Raw genomic sequence first — 18,403 nt, forward strand, 5'->3', positions numbered from 1 at the left:
ACTGATTTTTTTTTAAGCACTCTAATATGGTGGAATAAGACATTCAAAGAACAATTTCTTAACTACTGGAAAATACAGCATTAAGGTGTAACTACATATAAATAGATAACCATTTTAAATTATACCTTCAAAATATATCATTCAGAATCATGTAGGATTTGATTCAACATTTTGTCATTAAGAAAGTCAATGCACCTGTAAGAGTCTGGAAATTGCCCTTGCCAAAAATGAATTTGTTATCTGGACTTTTTGTAGAAAGAATTATTTGATCCACAACACGCCAGTTGGGCAGGGTGTTCACAAGAGCAACTGCTTCAGCCATCTGAAGTTCACCTGGTGAAGAAAGGAAAGAATTGAGACACCAACTAATATAATCTCAAGGTAGGGACCAATTATACAGCACACAATAGCAGCTGGCCTAGAGTACTGTAGTTCGATGACAGAGGTTGGGATGGTCTTGGACCTGGCTTGGAGACGACGAAGGTTGATCAGGTTCACACTGGTTCTGTAGTTTAGTTCCACTCCAGCGGGGAACTTGTTGAGTGTGAGGTGGAGCATTGCAGCGAGGAAGATCGAGAAGAGGGTTTGCGCGATGACGCAGCCCCACTTGACCCCGGCCCGGACGTGGCTTGGGTCTGTGATGGACCCATTGGTCAGGATCACAGCTTACATGTCATCGTGGAGCAGGCGGAGGATGGTGACAAACTTTTGGGGGCAGCCAAAATGGAGGAAGACGTTCCATAGTCCCTCGCGGTTGACAATGTCAAAGGACTTTGTAAGGTCGAAGAAGGCCATGTACAAGGGTTGGTGTTGTTCCCTGCAATTTTTCTTGCAGCAGTCGCGTCGTAAAAATCATGTCCGTAGTACCCCACAGTGGACGAAATCCACACTGTGACTCCAGGAGCTCATGGTCTACAGGGCTGTAGTGATACCCGCCCTCCTGTATGGCTCAGAGACATGGACCATGTACGTACAGCAGACATCTCAATTTGCTGGAGAAATATCACCAACGATGTCTCTGCAAGATCCTGGGAGGATAGACGCACTAACATTAGTGTCCTCGATCAGGCCAACATCCCCAGCATCAAAGCACTAACTCGACCAGCTCAGTTGGGTGGACCACATTATTTGCATGTCTGACACAAGACTCCCAAAGCAAGCGCTCTACTCAGAACTCCTACACGGCAAGCGAGCCCCAGGTGGACAGAGGAAACGTTTCAAGGACACCCTCAAAGCCTCCTTGATAAAATGCAACCTCCCCTCCGACACCTGGGAGTCCGTGGCCAAAGTCCCCCTAGGTGGAGGAGGTGCATCTGGGAGGGCGTTGAGCACCTCGAGTCTTGTCGCCGAGAGCATGCAGAAAAAAGGCACGGGCAGCGGAAGGAGCATGCGGCAAACCAGTCCCATCCACCCTTTCCTTCAACGACTGTCTGTCCCATCTGTGAGAGACTGTGGTTCCCGTATTGGACTGTTCAGTCACCTAAGGACTCACTTTTAGAGTGGAAGCAAGTCTTCCTCGATTTCGAGGGACTGTCTTTGATGATGATGATTACAGCCTGGTTAGAAGATACTTGAGGGCAAATGAAGAGCCTGCTGATTAGCCTTGCTCTTTATAAAAAGAGAATAACCAACAACAACTTAGAAGCATTGAAACATAGAAAATAGGTGCAGGAGTAGGCCATTCAGCCCTTCGAGCCTGCACCACCATTCAATATGATCATGGCTGATCATGCAACTTCAGTACCCCATTCCTGCTTTATCTCCATACCCCTTGATCCCTTTAGCCATAAGGGCCACATCTATTTATATTTATATAGTGACTTTAACGTAGTAAAACATTCCAAGACGCTTCACAGGAGTGTTATAATACAAAAATAAATTGACACCGAGCCAGATAAGAGGAAATTAGGGCAGATGATCAAAAGCTTGGACAAAGAGGTAGGTTTTAAGGAGCGTCGTAAAGAAGGAAATAAAGTTAGCGAGGCGGAGAGGTTTAGGGAGGGAGTTCCAGAGTTTGGGGCCCAGACAGCTGAAGGCATGGCCACCGATGGTTGAGCAGTTATAATCAGCGCTGCTCAGGAGGGCAGAATTTGAGGAGTGCAGACATCGCGTTGGTGGTGGGGGGGGGGGTTGTGGGGCTGGAGGAGATTACAGAGATAGGGAGGGGCGAGGCCATGGAGGGATTTGTAAACAAGGATGAGAATTTTGAAATCGAAGCGTTACTTAACTGGGAGCCAATGTAGGTCAGCGAGCACAGGGGTGATGGGCGAGTGGGAATTGGTGCGAGTTAGGACACGGGCAATAGGAGATTGCGCGATGAATCTTAATTTCAATACAATACTGATTGATGCATGTCTCCAATAACACAGGCCACGATCAGGCACAAACTCTGTAGTACACTGCAATGGAGCACAGATTCATTGCATGTTACCGATCGTTTGGCTCATCAAGTCTGTGCCAGTGTTTTTCTCTGCATGAACCTAGTTTAAGTCCACTCTCCTGCTCACTCCCTCTATATATCCTTTAATATTTCTCGTTTTCAAGAAACTATCTCATTTCCTTTTAAAATCATTTATGGACTCTGTTTCTGTACTCTGCTCCAAAAGTAGTTTGTGGTAAAAAAAATAAAATTCACATTTTAACCACCCTCAGTGTAAAGAAATGTTTTCTAACCTCCCCTGTAATTATTTTGTGATTGTCTTAGCTTGGTACCCTCTCGTTACCGTCTCACCAACCAGTGAAAACAATCTACCACTATTTATCTCATAATCCTTTATAATCTTGGACCTCTACAGCTCTAGTGAAAAATGGTCTTCACTTTTCACCTGCTTCCACTTTCCCTCACGCTAGACGATTCCAATATTATGGGCCCAAGTTTCCACATGATTTGCGTCTGATTTTTAGGAGCAACTGGTGGAGAACGGACTATCTTAGAAATCGCAATTCTCCACATTTTTTTTTCTGCAGTTCTAGTCAGGTAGAACAGTTTCACTTTGGAACAGAATTTTTTCGGCCACTGACGCCTGATTTCAAAGTTTCCACAGTGAAAACGTACTCCAAACTAACTTAGAATGGAGCAAGTGAAGATTTTTGTAGAACTGAAAAAACCTTGTCTACACATTAAAAAATCAGGCGCAGGTTACAAATTAGGCGTCCAGAACGAGGTGGTGGGTGGGGGGGGGGGGGGTGGAGAAGGGAAGTCATTAAATTCTATAATAAATCCTAATTTATACTTATACAAATAAATCCAACCTGAATAAAAATTTATAAGCAAAGAAAAGATTAAATAAACCATCTTCCTACCTGTGTGAAAGTGCTTCAGCCAGGGAGAATGCTGCAGGAAGCCTCACAAGTTGAGGCAGCCGTTCGTTCTCGACGGCAGGGGGGGAGGAGAAAGCCGTTCCCGACGGCATGTGGGGGGGGGAGGGAGGGAGTGCGGGCCCGACCGACCGACCGCAGCAGGGGGGGGAGGAAGCCGTTCCAGACGGCCAGCCGGGGGGGGGGAAGGAGACAGTGAGAAGGCTGCAGGAAGCCTCACAAGTTGAGCAGCCATTCCCGACGGCAGGGGGGGGGGGAGGCCGTCGGGAAACGGCTGCCTCAACTTTCTGAGGCTTCCTGCAGCTTCTCACTGCTGCAAGAAGCCTCAGTGCTGATCATGGAAGGGCAATGTGCTTTTATTAAAAAATGTTCAAAAATTAAACAGCTACAAAGAACTACAAAAATGGCCGAGTGCCAATGTTTCCTTCACACTGCACGTGCGTGAACACTCCAACGCGCACGCGCACGGTTGCCGGCAGGAAAAAAACTAATTGAAATGGTACCCGCCCCCTCCCACTTACAAAATCGGCGCGAGGGGTAGGCTCCGCCCCCCTGGGCGCCGCGCCAGGCAGACATGGAGCTGCAGGGCGCTCCAGAATCGCTCGTTTTTTTTCCGGCGCGAAAAACGGGCGCCCAGCTCGGAGGGGTGCCTGTTTTGTAGCGTGTGGAAACTTGGGGCCTATCATATTCTATTCCACTATCTCTTGTAGTTGTACAGCTAAAATTACTATTCTGTAAGTATGTCCTCTCAACTTTTCTGTACTTATTTCTAATAACATTTAGTGGCTAATTTAAATATTTAAGCAAAATAAATAATGTAAATTATAATCTGAACCACTGCAGATGCATTGCAGCTTTCAATCTTATAGATAAATGTGAGGTGGTACATTTTGCAGGAAGAAGAAGAAGGACACATTATCCTTGAAAAATAAGTTACATAGGATATACGGCACAGAAACAGGCCATTCGGCCCAACCAGTCCATGCCGGCATTTATGCTCTACTCGAGCCTCCTCCCGTTTTTCCTCATCTAAATCTATCAGCATAACCCTCTATTCCCTTCTCCCTCATATGCTTGTCTAGCCTCCCCTTAAATGCATCTATACTATTTGCTTTAACCACTCCCTGTGGTAGTGAGTTCCACATTCTCACCACTCTTTGGGTAAAGAAGTTTCTTCTGAATTCCCTACTGGATTACTTGACGACTATCTTATATTGATGGCCTCGAGTTATGCTCTTCCCCACAAGTAGAAACATCGGCGCTGAAATCCCGGCCTCCCCAGGTCCGTACGGAGTGTGTACGGACCCGGGAAGGCATCGCAAAAGCCGATTTTCGGATGCGCACGCCCCGAAAACCAGCTTTTCCAATCTGTCAAGTTTCTGGCTTGACAGATCGCATGCATCTCGGGGAGAAGGACAGTCCCACGGCAGAGATTGGGTTATTTGCCCATCTCTTGCACTGCGAATGTCCTTAAAACTCTTGCGCCTGGTAAAAGCAGGTGCATAGCCAACTTTTACCAGCGTAAGAATTTTAAAACATATCAAAAACATAAAAATAACATTTAAAAATACATATTTATGTTAAAAACCCTGCCCACTCAGGAAATTTTATTTGAAACCATAATTAAATCTTAAAAAAAAAAATTTCTATCAACTTTAATTTCTATAATGTATTTATGTGAGGTGTTTTTTTTAATCTTTTATGTAGTGTTTGGGAGTGTTTCTCATTCATAGTACTGTAATAGGAACTTCGGACTTACGAAACTCCTATTACTATGAAGGAGAAAATACTTTACCGTGATTGGGTGTCTAGGCCCACATGACTCCTACGGACGTCCCAATGTGAACTTGCTCTGTTGCGCAAGAAGAGGAGGCCTCAGGACCGGGATCTCTGGTGAGCGTTCGACCAAAAGGTAAGTGCGCATCTTTTGTCCTTTTAGTCGAACGCCCGTGGGAAGAGGAAACCAGGATTTCAGGTCCACTCTCTCTGCATCCACTATCAAAAACTTTCATAATTTTAAAGACCTCCATTAGGTCACCCCTCAACCTTCTTTTTTCCAAGAGAAAAGAGACTCAGCCTATTCATTCTTTCCTGATATGCATACCCTTGCATTTCTGGTATCATCCTTGAAAATCTTCTCTGCACCCTCTCCTTTTTATAATATGGCAACCAGAACTGTACGCAGGACTGTAAGTATAGTCTAATCAAGGTTCGATACAGGTTTAACATAACTTCCTGACTTTTCAGTGACCAAATGGGGTCGAGGAGCCGAAGGATCTGGGGTTTCAGATATACAAATCACTAAAAGGAGCAGCGCAGGTTAATAAGGCCATTAAAAATAGCTATCAAAGCACTAGGGTTCATTTCTTGAGGGATAGAATTGAAAAGCAGAGAAGTTATGTTAAACTTGCATGGAGCCTTGGTTAGACCACACTTGGAACATTGAACAATTCTGGTCTCCATATTATAAAAAGGATAGAGAGACACTGGAGAAGGTGCAAAAGAGATTTACTAGAATGATACCAGAACTGAGAGGTTATATATCTCAGAAAAGATTGAGCAGTCTGCGGCTCTTTTCTCGAGAAAACAAAATGGAATTCAGGAGAAACATCCTTACCAAGAGAGTGGTTAGAATGTGGAACTCGCTACCACAAGGAATGTTGGGCGACTGGCTTAGATGCTTTTAAGGGGAAACTAGATAAACATGAGGGAGAAAGGAATTGAAGAAGATGTTGACGTGGTCAAATGAAGAGGGGTGGGAAGAGGCTCCTGTGGAGCATAATCACCGGCATAGACCTGTTGGGCCGAATGGCCTGTTTCTGTGCACTAAATACAATCGAATATGTAACATAGAAACATAGAAAATAGGTGCAGGAGTAGGCCATTCGGCCCTTCGAGCCTGCACCATTCAATAAGATCATGGCTGATCATTCCCTCAGTACCCCTTTCCTGCTTTCTCTCCATACCCCTTGATCCCCTTAGTCGTAAGGGCCATATCTAACTCCCTCTGGCATCAACAGCTCTCTGCGGCAGGGAATTCCACAGGTTAACAACTCACTGAGTGAAGAAGTTTCTCAGTCCTAAATGGCCTACCCCTTAGCCTAAGATTGTGTCCCCTGGTTCTGGACTTCCCCAACATCGGGAACATTCTTCCCACATCTAACCTGTCCAGTCCCTTCAGAATCTTATATGTTTCTATGAGATCCCCTCTCATCCTTCTAAACTCCAATGTATAAAGGCCCAGTCGATCCAGTCTCTCCTCATATGTCAGTCCAGCCATCCCAGAAATCAGTCTGGTGAACCTTCGCTGCACTCCCTCAATAGCAAGAACGTCCTTCCTCAGATTAGGAGACCAAAACTGAACACAATATTCCAGGTGAGGCCCTGTATAACTGTAGTAAGACCTCCCTGCTCCTATACTCAAATCCCCTAGCTATGAAGGCCAACATACCATTTGCCTTCTTTACCGCCTGCTGTACCTGTATGCCAGCTTTCAATGACTGATGAACCATGATACTCAGGTCTCGTTGCAGCTTCCCTTTTCCTAATCTGCCGCCATTCAGATAATATTCTGTCTTTGCGTTTTTGCCCCCAAAATGGATAACCTCACATTTATCCACATTATAGTGCATCTGCCATGCATGTGCCCACTCACCTAACCTGTCCAAGTCACCCTGCAGCCTCTTAGTGTCCCCCTCACAGCTCACCCTGCCACCCAGTTTAGAGTCATCTGCAAACTTGGAGATATTACACTCAATTCCTTCATCCAAATCATTGATGTATATTGTAAAGAGCTGGGGTCCCAGCACTGAGCCCTGCGGCACTCCACTAGTCACTGCCTGCCATTCTGAAAAGGACCCGTTTATCCCGACTCTCTGCTTCCTGTCTGCCAACCAGTTCCCTATCCACGTCAGTATATTACCCCCAATACCATGTGCTTTGATTTTGCACACCGATCTCTTGTGTGGGATCTTGTCAAAAGCCTTTTGAAAGTACAAATACACCACATCCACTGATTCTCCCTTGTCCACTCTACTAGTTACATCCTCAAAAAATACAATGTATTAGTTGTTCTTGAAACATATTTTGAATTTGTTTATAACAATTTTACCTGTTGTGAGATATTGTTTCTTTCCTCCCCACTTTACATCTGGATGGACAATAAATACTCTATGACCTCCTTCAGGAACAGCAGATATTTGTTCTTGAAACAGTTCTTCAAATTCAGCATCTTCTACTTCGCATTCATCTTCCAGCATGACCTCATCATCCTCTGCACTTTCCTTTCCACTTCTTGAGGCCTTCCTACTGTTGGTACTTTTTCTGCTTTTTGAATGGCATTTACTTGTGATAAAACACCGAAAGTGGTGGCAAGATAAATTTCCAGGATATTGATCTTTCCTTAAATTATTGGTAACATTTCTGCTCTTAAGAGACAGTTTTGGGTGGAAACACAGTAAGTCTGGTATCTTTGTACCAATTGTTGTTGATAAACATGTTTTCCGAAGCTGGAACCCTTTTAGGGGATGTAGTAAAAATATCTTCGAGATATTCCTCAGCAACCCCATAGCTGTGAGCACCTGACACCAGATTTACATTACAACAGTGACTACACTTCAAAAAAAGTTACTTCATTAGCTGTAAAACGCTTTGGGACATTCTGAGGTCGTGAAAGGCGCTATAGAAATGCAAATCCTTTTTTAAAAGTCAGTTGTATTCATGATGGTTTGAAGATCTTGTGCTGATGGGGCGATTAAAAACACATACCTTCCAACTGACCCCCTTGCACAGTTATCTCCTTACTCAGGTTACTGCTATATCTTTGCAGTAACAGAATAAAATACTAATGCAGCCTAAAACAGAGCCCAGCAAATCTGGCTGTGCCTTGACCCTCATAAAATGTCCCCCTGAGCTTCCCCGATGGTGTTTCTTTCCCAAATCCAGACGCTTTCGGGTTACTACATAACCCGAATTCCGATTTCCCTCATTGAAGACTTTTACAGGCACGAACTTGGTTTTTCAACCGTCCATATTTACTCCCCTTCTTTTGTTTTGTTTCTCCGCCGGAAGGATTACAGTGTAACACGCAGAGTTGTCCTTTTTGGGAACATTTCTCGGATAATTTTTTTTTAAAGTCGTCTTGAGACATTGAGTTCATCATAAAGATGTTTTTTTAAATGACCAGAGATTATTTTGGTTGGTCAATAAAAAGAGCTGGATGGCAGCGTGACCCCCGTGTGACCCGGGGCCGGTGTTGCAGGGATTGCGGTCCGGGCACGGTTGTCCTGGTAACGATGGCAGCCGTGGGGCGGACGGAGCCGTTGCGCCAGCCCTGCACCTACCAGCGGCGCTTCCGAGGTAGGAGCGGCTCGGCGCCACCATTGGCAATCGTTAACATTCATGATAATATCATTTTTTAAATCAGGTGCAATGCCATATATTGTATTTAATAACAAACCCTGCACCCATCCAAGGCTGATTCAGAGGTGGGAGACGCCCAAAGTGTTAATTAATTCATTATATTACGGAAAGACTTGCATTTTTACAGCGCCTTTCGCGTCCCAAAGTGCTTTACAGTACTTTTTATTTGAAGTGCAGTCACCGTCGCAACGCTGCAGCTAATTTGCGCACAGCAAGCTCCCACAAACATCATCATAGGCAGTCCCTCGAAATCGAGGAAGACTTGCTTCCACTCTAAAAGTGAGTTCTCAGGTGACCGTACAGTCCAATATGGGAATTACAGTCTCTGTTACAGGTGGGACAGACAGTGGTTGAAGGAAAGGGTGGGTGGGGAGTCTGGTTTGCCGCACGCTCCTTCCGCTGCCTGCGCCTGTTTTCTGTATGCTCTTGGTGCCGAGACTTCCAATACCGCAAACATCAATGTGATAATGACCAGATAATCTGTTTTATTTTGAGTGATTAGAAACATAGAAAATAGGTGCAGGAGTAGGCCCTTCGAACCTGCACCACCATTCAATAAGATCATGGGTGATCATTCACCTCAGTACCCCTTTCCTGCTTTCTCTCCATACCCCTTGATCCCCTTAGCCGTAAGGGGAATATATCACTTGAATATATCCAATGAACTGGCATCAACAACTCTGCGGTAGGTTAACAACTCTCTGAGTGAAGAAGTTTCTCCTCATCTCAGTCCTAAATGGCTTACCCCTTATTCTTTAGACTATGTCCCCTCGTTCTGATGTTGATTGAGGAATACATCTTGGCCAGGACATGGGGATAAACTCCCCTGCTCATCTTCGAAATAGTGCCATGGGATCCTTGATGTCCACCAGAGAGAGCAGACGGGGCCTCGGTTTAACCCGTCCGAAAGACGGCACCTCTGATAGTGCAGCACTCCCTCAGTACTGCACTGAAGTGTCAGCCTGGATTTTTGTGTTTGAGCCTCTGGAGTGGGACTTGCACCCACAACCTTCTGACTCGGAGGCATGAGTGCTCATCATCTTAGGCAGTCCCTCGAAGCGAGGATGATTGGCTTCCACGCCAAAAAGGGATGAGTTCATAGGTGTTTCAATGAAGGACCTAATATTCCAGGTCCCGAACTACATCCTGAAGAGTGGAAGATGCCTATGTGTGGATTTTTTTAACGTGTGGTGACCGTTGCACACCAGCCATCACACGGGCTTGACAGAGCTAGGTCTTGGTCCAGTGGTCAGAGACCAGCTCTGCTGTACGGACCTAGTGTGCACGCATATCACAGTATGCACTGGCCTGTGCTGCCCCTGGGCCCTCGCCTGTTCTGGCCCTTAACTCACACCTCTCCTGGGCCCCGATCACAGCCCTCTACACTCTCTCGCCTCTCTCGCTGCTCCAGCAGCATGGTATGAATATCAATATGATGGAACATAGGGCAGTCTATCTAAATCACGTATACCTCAGGTGTTGCATAGAATCAATGCTGACTTCAGTCCTCTTGCATAGATTAGGTGTTCGTGAGTGCTACCCACTGGCGGATACACATGACGTAAACTAAACTATACAATTCATTTAATAATAACGGTGCAGCCCACACAAATGTTGAGAGTGAGATGGACTCCCACACCTCAATAATATAGAGGGTGGATTTAAGCCCCACTCCTGGATTTGAGCACGTCATATCGGCTAACACTCCACTGCAGGACTGAGGGAGTGCTGCACTGTCAGAGGTGCCAGCCTAGAAATTCGTCTCGGGCGGTGGCACAAAATGGGTGGCTTCGGATTGATCGCCCATTATATGCAACGCCTGATAGTCAGTTTTATAATAAAGCACCGACAACAAGTGATGAAGGTACATCTTTCAGATGCGACATTAAATCAAGGCCCTGCCTGCCCTCTCCAGTGAATGTAAAAGATCCCAAGGCACTATTGGTGGCTCTACCGCCTATAACGACCCCCACTCTCTCATTCTGCTGACTTAATTAGCAACTGTTCCAGCCTGCAGTATCACACTTGCAGTAGGTCTACACCCATATGTAATCTTGGTAGTTGTGAGGGTTAGTGGGCTTGTAATAGATGGCAGTGGATAGTTATAAGAGAAGTCCAGGAATTGAAGATATGTTAGTATATTATATGAAGAGGACACCAGGGGAACTGCCATGGTTGTCTTTGACATAGTGTCGTGGGATCTTCTACGTTCATCTGAATCGGAGAACAAGGCCTAGGTTTAATTTTTTCATCTGAAAGACGGCATCTCTGATAGTGTAGAACTCCTTCAGCACTTCACTGAGGTGCTAACCTTGATTTTGTGCTCCAGTCTCTGGAGTGGGGATTGAACCCATAACCTTCTGATGCAGATGTGCTAAGGCTAAACTTGGAAACATCCATTGCATTGCCAATGTCTTTTTTTTTAAATAAAGTTTTTATACCGCGGAATGACTTGCTGAGACAGTTGAAATTTGGACAGGGTAATAGGAGATCCAGTAAAAAAAGAAATTAAGTCGTATAAATTAAATTCAATGGTTCAGTTTTCTCTTTGTGTGTGTTTTGCAGGTTAACTTGGCATAACTATGAAATAACATGTGATTTGTTGTCTTCCCCCATGTCCAGTGGATGTTAATATTAAGAAACCCCTTCAACCCATCCAACTAAGCAGTGAGCAGGTGGCTGTGGAGATCTGGTCTCTCTGTTTTCAGCTTGATCTCCTTATCCGGGCGGAGGTACATCAAGTAAGTAATCTGCCAGTTAAATGTGGCGTGATTAATGATTGTGGAAATCAATGACTGGCTGTAATTACACTATCTACAAAACATATGTGGGAATCAGTTGTTTTATTTCTGTATGATTGTTGGGACTCTGTAGGAAGTTTTCTTTTTATAGGAATATTGAATAGAGTAATAATAACCAGCTCCAAGCGGTGCTTTTACAATTATAATCTAAGTGTCTTTCATTTATTTTTTTTTATGGGATGTGAATGTTGCTGGCAGGGCCAGCATTTCTTGTCCATCCCTACTTGCCTGTGAGAAGGTGGTAGTGAGCCGCCACCTTGAATACTCCTGAGTGGCTTGCTTGGTAATTTCAGAGGCCACATTGCTGTGAGTCTGGATTCACATGTAGGCCAAACCGGGTATGGACGGCAGATTTCCTTCCCTTATTAGTGAGCCAGGTGGGTTTTTACAACAATCCGGTAGTTTCATGGTCACCATTGCTGATACGAGCTTTTTTATTCCAGATTTATTTAACTGAACTTGAATTCCCCAGCTGTCATGGTGGGATTTGAACTTGTGTCTCTGATCATTAATCTAAGCCTCTTGATTACTAGTCCAGTAACATAACCATGCTATGCTACCGTACCCTGATATAGGCAAAGAATAATTCAACAACTTACCAACGAGCCAGTGCCTCATGAGAAAGTCATCCCATAATGTATGTTATATTTTGCTGAAATTCATATTAAATACTGTTGTGGAAAAATATTTCTGAGACTGTATAATATATAAAGAGAGGTTTATTAAATCGGAGACAAAGCTTTGGGAGAAGTGTTAAAGACCCCTGTCTTTGAACCAGCTTCTCAAATTGGTATCTCCAGTGAGGTTCTTTTATCTCACAAATTACATCACTTTACATCACATGCTTTAGCACTACAAAGCTTTTACTATCGAAGGCTAAGCTTTTGATATAAACCATCCTGCATTGTGACAGGGTAGTATAAACAAGTGCAGGCTTTTGGCACCGGTATAAACAAACATACCCAGCACTTAACTCTCCAGTGTTCATTATCTCACTTTCCTATCTCCATGACTCAAGGCCAGCATACCTTGAAGTCTAACTGTTTTTTTATATAAAGCATAATGCATCAGTATTGTCCCTTACAAAATTCATTAAAGAGGAAAATAAAACAAATGTTTGGTCCCATATACTAGTCAAGTATATGTCCAAAAATCCGCTCCAACAATATTCCCCCTTTTGGTCCTGGAAGATGTTCACGAAATCCAGGTGACCACAATGATAGTATCATAATGTCATATATTCGTCCTTTGGGGTATGTTATTTCCCTGATGTTCCATATGTCCACCTTGCCTGTAGCTCTAGGCTACCCTTCAAAGATAGTGGTCGGTGTCAACTTCGTCTGTTTCTTCATCCTTGGTGTCTTCAGGTATTTCCATCAGGTGTGCTTCTTCTTCGGCGATTACACTGGCTACTGGCATCAGTCGAGCCATCATAACTTTACAGCAGATATTAAAACACCCGATAATCAGACAGCAAGTAATTATTATTACAACCAGAATAATTACTCCATGCATAAGATGTTTTCTGAATTATCGGGAATGTAAGTGCAGCATTCAGCTCCAATTAAGGCACATGTGCCCCCAGTTGTGCTAGTATATAATCTAGGGCCATTCGGTTCTGGAGTACCATTGTGCGTATGGCTACCATTTCAGCTGTTATGCCCTCTATTGCTTCAGCAGTGTCGTTAACTATCTGTTCCAGTACCCTCTCTAGGTTACGTAATTCATCCATGGTGCGTCCTATCCCGAATGGGAGCATCATGACCCCAAATAGCCTCTCTACCGGGGTAAGATCTTGTCTTAGTCGACCTGGTGTCTGTACTTCTGCTAAAGTACGTACCCGTCTGACAAAAGGGACTACATATCCCAAATAACAGGACCCCCTCCAGTTCTGAGGCAACCAGGGGTAGGCCTTGTGCCCGCACACAAAATAAGTGCCATTGTATGTTGTTAGATTCGATCCCAATCTCTCTCTCAGCCCCCGTCGCCATCTAATCTTAGGGTCCCAGTCCTGGCTACTTGTCTGATTCTTCAAACCCTCTGTTTCAAAAAACCCCTGGTTTGTTGTTTCGCTGGCTATTATGTTCCACCTGGTGAGGTTAAAGTATTGTGTACAATTGCTATATCCTGCTACAAAACCTGTTTCCTCACCAGTCAGGTCTCTAGTGAAACAAATGTCAGCGGGGGGCCTTCAAACTCCTGAGGTGTTGTTCAAAACCAGGAACGAGGGTCGTACCGACCTATTGTATTCCGGCTGGTACCATCCGTCAATGCATCCAAAAGGTAACCCCCCGATCTCCACGTTTCTTTATCCCCACTCTGGTTCCAAGTATCATTTACTTCCCTTGTACCGTTTTGTCGCATTACCCACTCTGCTACTTCCGAAATGTTAAGGGAGATTGACCTCAAAGGTATGCCTCCTTTGCTATGTATGGGGATGTGCGAACATACCCAGCAACTGGAAAAGTTCTCATTTTGCGCATAAACATAAGACATGTACAAAAAGGTATTTACATGTAACTCTCGTTTCGGTCTAGCTAGCACCGGACCTAACACGAACTATGATAATCGCACTGATCGCAATATATAGTTTCATCTTAATGCACTATAATTAACAAATAGTCAAAGGCAAAATGGCCGTATGGCTTGCTTGAAGAATCTCTCGCTGTCAGTCTGTAAATAGACAAACAACAACAACTAATACGTGTGCTAAACGGCTGGTTCAAAAACCTTAAGCTGGGTCCGATGCTTCCATTATCCGTTCCCTTTAACATCGATGCAGGCACAAGTGTCCCTGCTGATTATAACCTATCCATTTTTGGGGCAAACCCTGGTTTTCCCGGGAGGACCCTTACCATAACGCGACTTCCCGCCAACGGGACTTCAGGGAGCTTTGTAAGCTCTGCTTCCGCGTCTCTTTCTTCCTGATTGTCCCTAACCAATTTATGCATCCCTTTCAATTGAGTACTTAATTCCAAAACATACCGTTTTATTTTGTCTTTTAATGGGCCTACATCGGCCCCATCTGTTATGATGTTCTCTGGTAATTGCATCGCCCTTCCTGTCATTAGTTCAGATGGTTAATCCGGTTGTCTGGTTTGTCGTGGCTCTTAACTTCATCAATATAATGGGTAATACTTCTGTCCACGTTTTTCCTGACGTTTTCATGGCCTTTGCCAGGGCGTTCTTAAGGGTATGGTTCATGCGCTCTACCATCCCAGAACTCTGCGGGTGGTAGGGGATGTGGAATTTTTGTTTTATGCCCATTAGCTGGCATATTGTTTTTACAATTTTTTTTTTTTTGGTGAAGTGGGTGCCTTGGTCAGAATATCCTTGCCACTGTTGAGGCACTCCCCATCGGGGAATCACCGGCTCGATCAATATCCTTGCCACTGTTGAGGCACTCCCCATCGGGGAATCACCTGCTTGGTCAATATCCTTGCCACTGTTGAGGCAGTGCAATCACGTGTGGGGAAAGCTAAATTGATCTATAATCACTAGGCAATATCTTTTCCCATGGGATGGGGGCAAAGGACCTGTGAAATCCATTTGTACGTGTTCCCATGGCCCCTGTGGACGGGGCTGGTGTCCCATTTTAATTTTAATGGGCCTGCCTGGATTATATTGTGCGCACGTAATGCATCGATGGCAATATTTGGCAATATCTCTCCCCATCCCTTTCTACCACCAATCTCTTCCAAGACTCCCGGTCATGGCCTCTCATCCTGAATGAGACAGGCCATGATGCAACTCCAATAAGGTATTCTATATGCATTCAGGCGCCATTACCTTGTCGTTTTGTCTCCAAATGTTATCCTTCCCTTGCGTTGCGCCCTGCTTTGTCCACATACCTATTTCCTCCTCAGAAGTGTCCTGGTGTAGTTTCTCAATACTTATCTATTCGTCTCGGGCCCCAGCGGCACTGACTTAATTTTAATAATTTAAAATCATTATCAATGGAGAGTGTTTTTTACCTCTTCAAATTCTTTTTTTTTTCCAATTAAACCAATATCTTTTTCACAGCTGATATCAACTGGTATTTAGTAAGTTATGTCTTTATCCATCGCAAACACCCCTTCTCCCCCATGCTGTCATATAATCGTGTACTACCCCGAATGCATATCTACTGTCCGTATAGATATTAACAATCTTATTTTCCTATAATTCCAGTGCCCGGGTAAGGGCTACTAGTTCTGCCATTTGAGCTGACAACCCCCATTAATTCGCCCTGATTCAACTGTCTCTAGATCCTGGTTAACAACGGCCCATCCGGTACGAGGTAGTCCCTCTACGTATTTTCGTGAGCCGTCCACAAACAAGGTTTGTTCTGCGGTTTGAAGGGGAGCGTCTTTTATTCTATCCTCTTCCATATCCTCACATACCTCTTCGCAAAAGTGGGGTTCCCCCTCACCCATCATACCTTCTGCGGGGTTGTTTCCTACATCCCTAATTATGGTTACCGCTTTGTTGGGTGGTAAGAGGACTGCTTCCCACTTTGCCCGTCTCATATTAGATACGGTTCTCAGTTTTCCTGTGTTTAACATTTCTACCAATGTGTGTTTAATGTGGAGAATGATGTTTCCAGTCATCACCAAAGTTTCGCTTAATTTTTACCGCCCAAGCTGCGCAATCTAGCGCGGCTATACATCTGGATAACCCAGTCACCACCGAGCTTTCGGCGGTAGAGTAATAGGCTATAGGTCTCCTTTTATCCCCGTGATCTTGGGTGACCACGGCCATATAGAACCCACCTTCATTGTTACAGTGGATGTGGAAATCCTTACCCATGTCAGGCAGTCCCAATCCAGGTGCCGAGACTAGTTCTGACTTGAGTTTACTATACGTCTGTTCTTGTTCAGGGCCCCACTCTATAAGGTAAGGATTGTGGAGGGGCTGGCCACTATCGGGTGTAATTTGGGGGTGACCTTGTTAAGGGCAGTATAGTCGATAGTGAGTCTATAACTCCCATCTGGTTCCCCTACCGGCCATGTTGGGGAGTTAGTGGTGCTAACTGTTTCTTTTAAGATACCCTTTTCCACTAGCCCTTTTACTATTTCTACAACCGCTGTTCTAGCTTCAGGTCTTATAGGGTATTGTCGGTGTGATTTATGAGGTGGTCCAGGGACTTTAATAGGATCCATCTTCGCCTTTCCAGTATCCAATTTTGTCTGTGCCCAGACCCTGGGCACAGAGGCACATATGCCTCCAGTCCCGATAAGCCAGTCAGTTTTTGTGGCTGTAGCTACACCTATGCTGTCCACATGGTGGGCTATCTGTCCTAAATCTCCCTTACTGCCATCCGCCTTTGGCCATGTCAGTTTCCCCTTGCCGCAATCAATCAGGGCCTTAAATTCCCTCATTACATCATTCCCCAATATTGTTCCCTCACGATTCTTGCATACGTAAAATCTCATGGGTATATATAAGTTATCAATTTCCACCAATTGGGTGGTACTCAGGTAGGCCAGTGTGGGCCGTCCATCTATTCCGTTTATCAGAGCCTTCTTTTCGGTGACGGGAAGGGGCATATTGGTAATGGATATTGAGGCTCCCATGTCCACTAGCATCTCACACTGTCGGCCCTCTACTAGTGCAGACACATATATCCTTCCCTCCTTTTTACTTTGTACAGGGGCCGCCGGACATCACAGGGTGGCTTTGTACGCCTGCCACTGCTGGTATTCCTGTTCTGACAGGGTCCTTACCTTATTAGGATAGCCATTTTTACCATAGCGTGTCGCTTCCAGGTGCCCTTTCTTACCACAATACGTACATTGCTTTTCACTGCCTTTCCCTTTGCATTCCCTGGCAAAATGGCCCGGTTTTCCACAATTATGGCAAGTCCCCCTTTTCTGCCCTCCTCCTGTTCCCTTGGCAGAGACCTTTTCCTGCTTTATCTTTTTTCTTTTCTAAACTGCTCAAAGCTTACTGTTTGAGCCTTTTTCAAAAGTCCCTTTTACACCTTCACAGATAGCTCACCACTCGCCCAGGAGTTTGACCTGATCCCTGAAGGTATTTCTAAATTTAAAACTTTTTTTTTACTGAGCTAGAAGCTTTCATGTCAAGGTTTTACACAAAGGAAAATGGGAGCGTTTTAAAAGGCATTCTTTATCTCATTCCTAGACTAAATTTATGTCTTTCAACCCAATTGCATATTTTCTTTCGACAAGTAAGTGAGCGTGTCAAATTCTTTTTTTTTTACTACCGGGACCATGTATTTTTTTATCTTTTACTCAACAAACCTATTCTTTGTGCATTTCCTAGCTCCGTAACTTATCATCCGAATATATCCACACCTTCGTTTCTAACTTAAAATGTAATACCATAAGGTTCACAGTTTCTTAAACTTCCCACATACAGGACAACACTACGAAGGGTTAAAAAAAATTTTTTTTTTCACTCTGTTTGGAAAGAGTGGGTGGAGCTAAAACAGGCAGGCAACTCCACACCTTCTTAAAACAGGCTTTCATTCATTCCACAGTCAAAATCACTCGAGTACTCTCTTCATTCAAAATAGACACTCACAAAAGTCTCTCTTCATTCAACAAAGCTTATGTCTGGATCCATATGTCACTTAAGATAGTCACTATCAGCTTTTTTTATGGCATTACGTAATTACGCAAGTTACAATTAATGATAGGAATTAATTAATGACCCGGGCAGCCCGCGTTTTACATTCCCTTCCTTACCTTTCATGTTTGCCAGTCTCGGACGTTTCCCTTTGTTTCTGTAATACTCACGGCCACGACTACTCTGTGGAGACCCTTTGTCTTCGCAACAAAGCTAGCGTGTTTCCTTACCACCGGAGTTTTCGGCTCTAGGTTGGATTGATCAGTTCCCTTCCGCAACGACCTTATTTACTA

At 44.5% G+C, this 18,403-nt stretch overlaps 2 protein-coding genes across 6 annotated transcripts in view; one reads left to right on the forward strand and one right to left on the reverse strand.

The window, feature by feature from the left end:
- Window positions 1-8,354, reverse strand: part of gtpbp6 (GTP binding protein 6 (putative)) — a 30,637-nt gene extending 22,283 nt beyond the window's left edge. For all 4 annotated transcript variants that reach the window (XR_011595702.1, XM_070892494.1, XM_070892493.1 and 1 more), the window contains exons 1-2: window positions 7,430-8,354; window positions 196-333 (exon numbers count right to left, since the gene is read on the reverse strand). Coding sequence is in view for 3 of the 4 variants with exons in the window: in XM_070892494.1 (XP_070748595.1) it covers window positions 196-333; window positions 7,430-7,886 (595 nt within the window). In the remaining variant the exon portion in view is untranslated. The remainder of the gene's footprint in view (window positions 1-195; window positions 334-7,429) is intronic.
- Window positions 8,355-8,596: 242 nt separating this feature from the next.
- LOC139275267 (uncharacterized) overlaps window positions 8,597-18,403 on the forward strand; it is a 34,007-nt gene continuing 24,200 nt past the window's right edge. For both annotated transcript variants that reach the window (XR_011595703.1, XM_070892497.1), the window contains exons 1-2: window positions 8,597-8,676; window positions 11,362-11,480. Coding sequence is in view for 1 of the 2 variants with exons in the window: in XM_070892497.1 (XP_070748598.1) it covers window positions 8,613-8,676; window positions 11,362-11,480 (183 nt within the window). In the remaining variant the exon portion in view is untranslated. The remainder of the gene's footprint in view (window positions 8,677-11,361; window positions 11,481-18,403) is intronic.

This window comes from Pristiophorus japonicus, chromosome 10 (genome assembly GCF_044704955.1).
Source record: "Pristiophorus japonicus isolate sPriJap1 chromosome 10, sPriJap1.hap1, whole genome shotgun sequence".
Classification (NCBI taxonomy): domain Eukaryota; kingdom Metazoa; phylum Chordata; class Chondrichthyes; family Pristiophoridae; genus Pristiophorus; species Pristiophorus japonicus.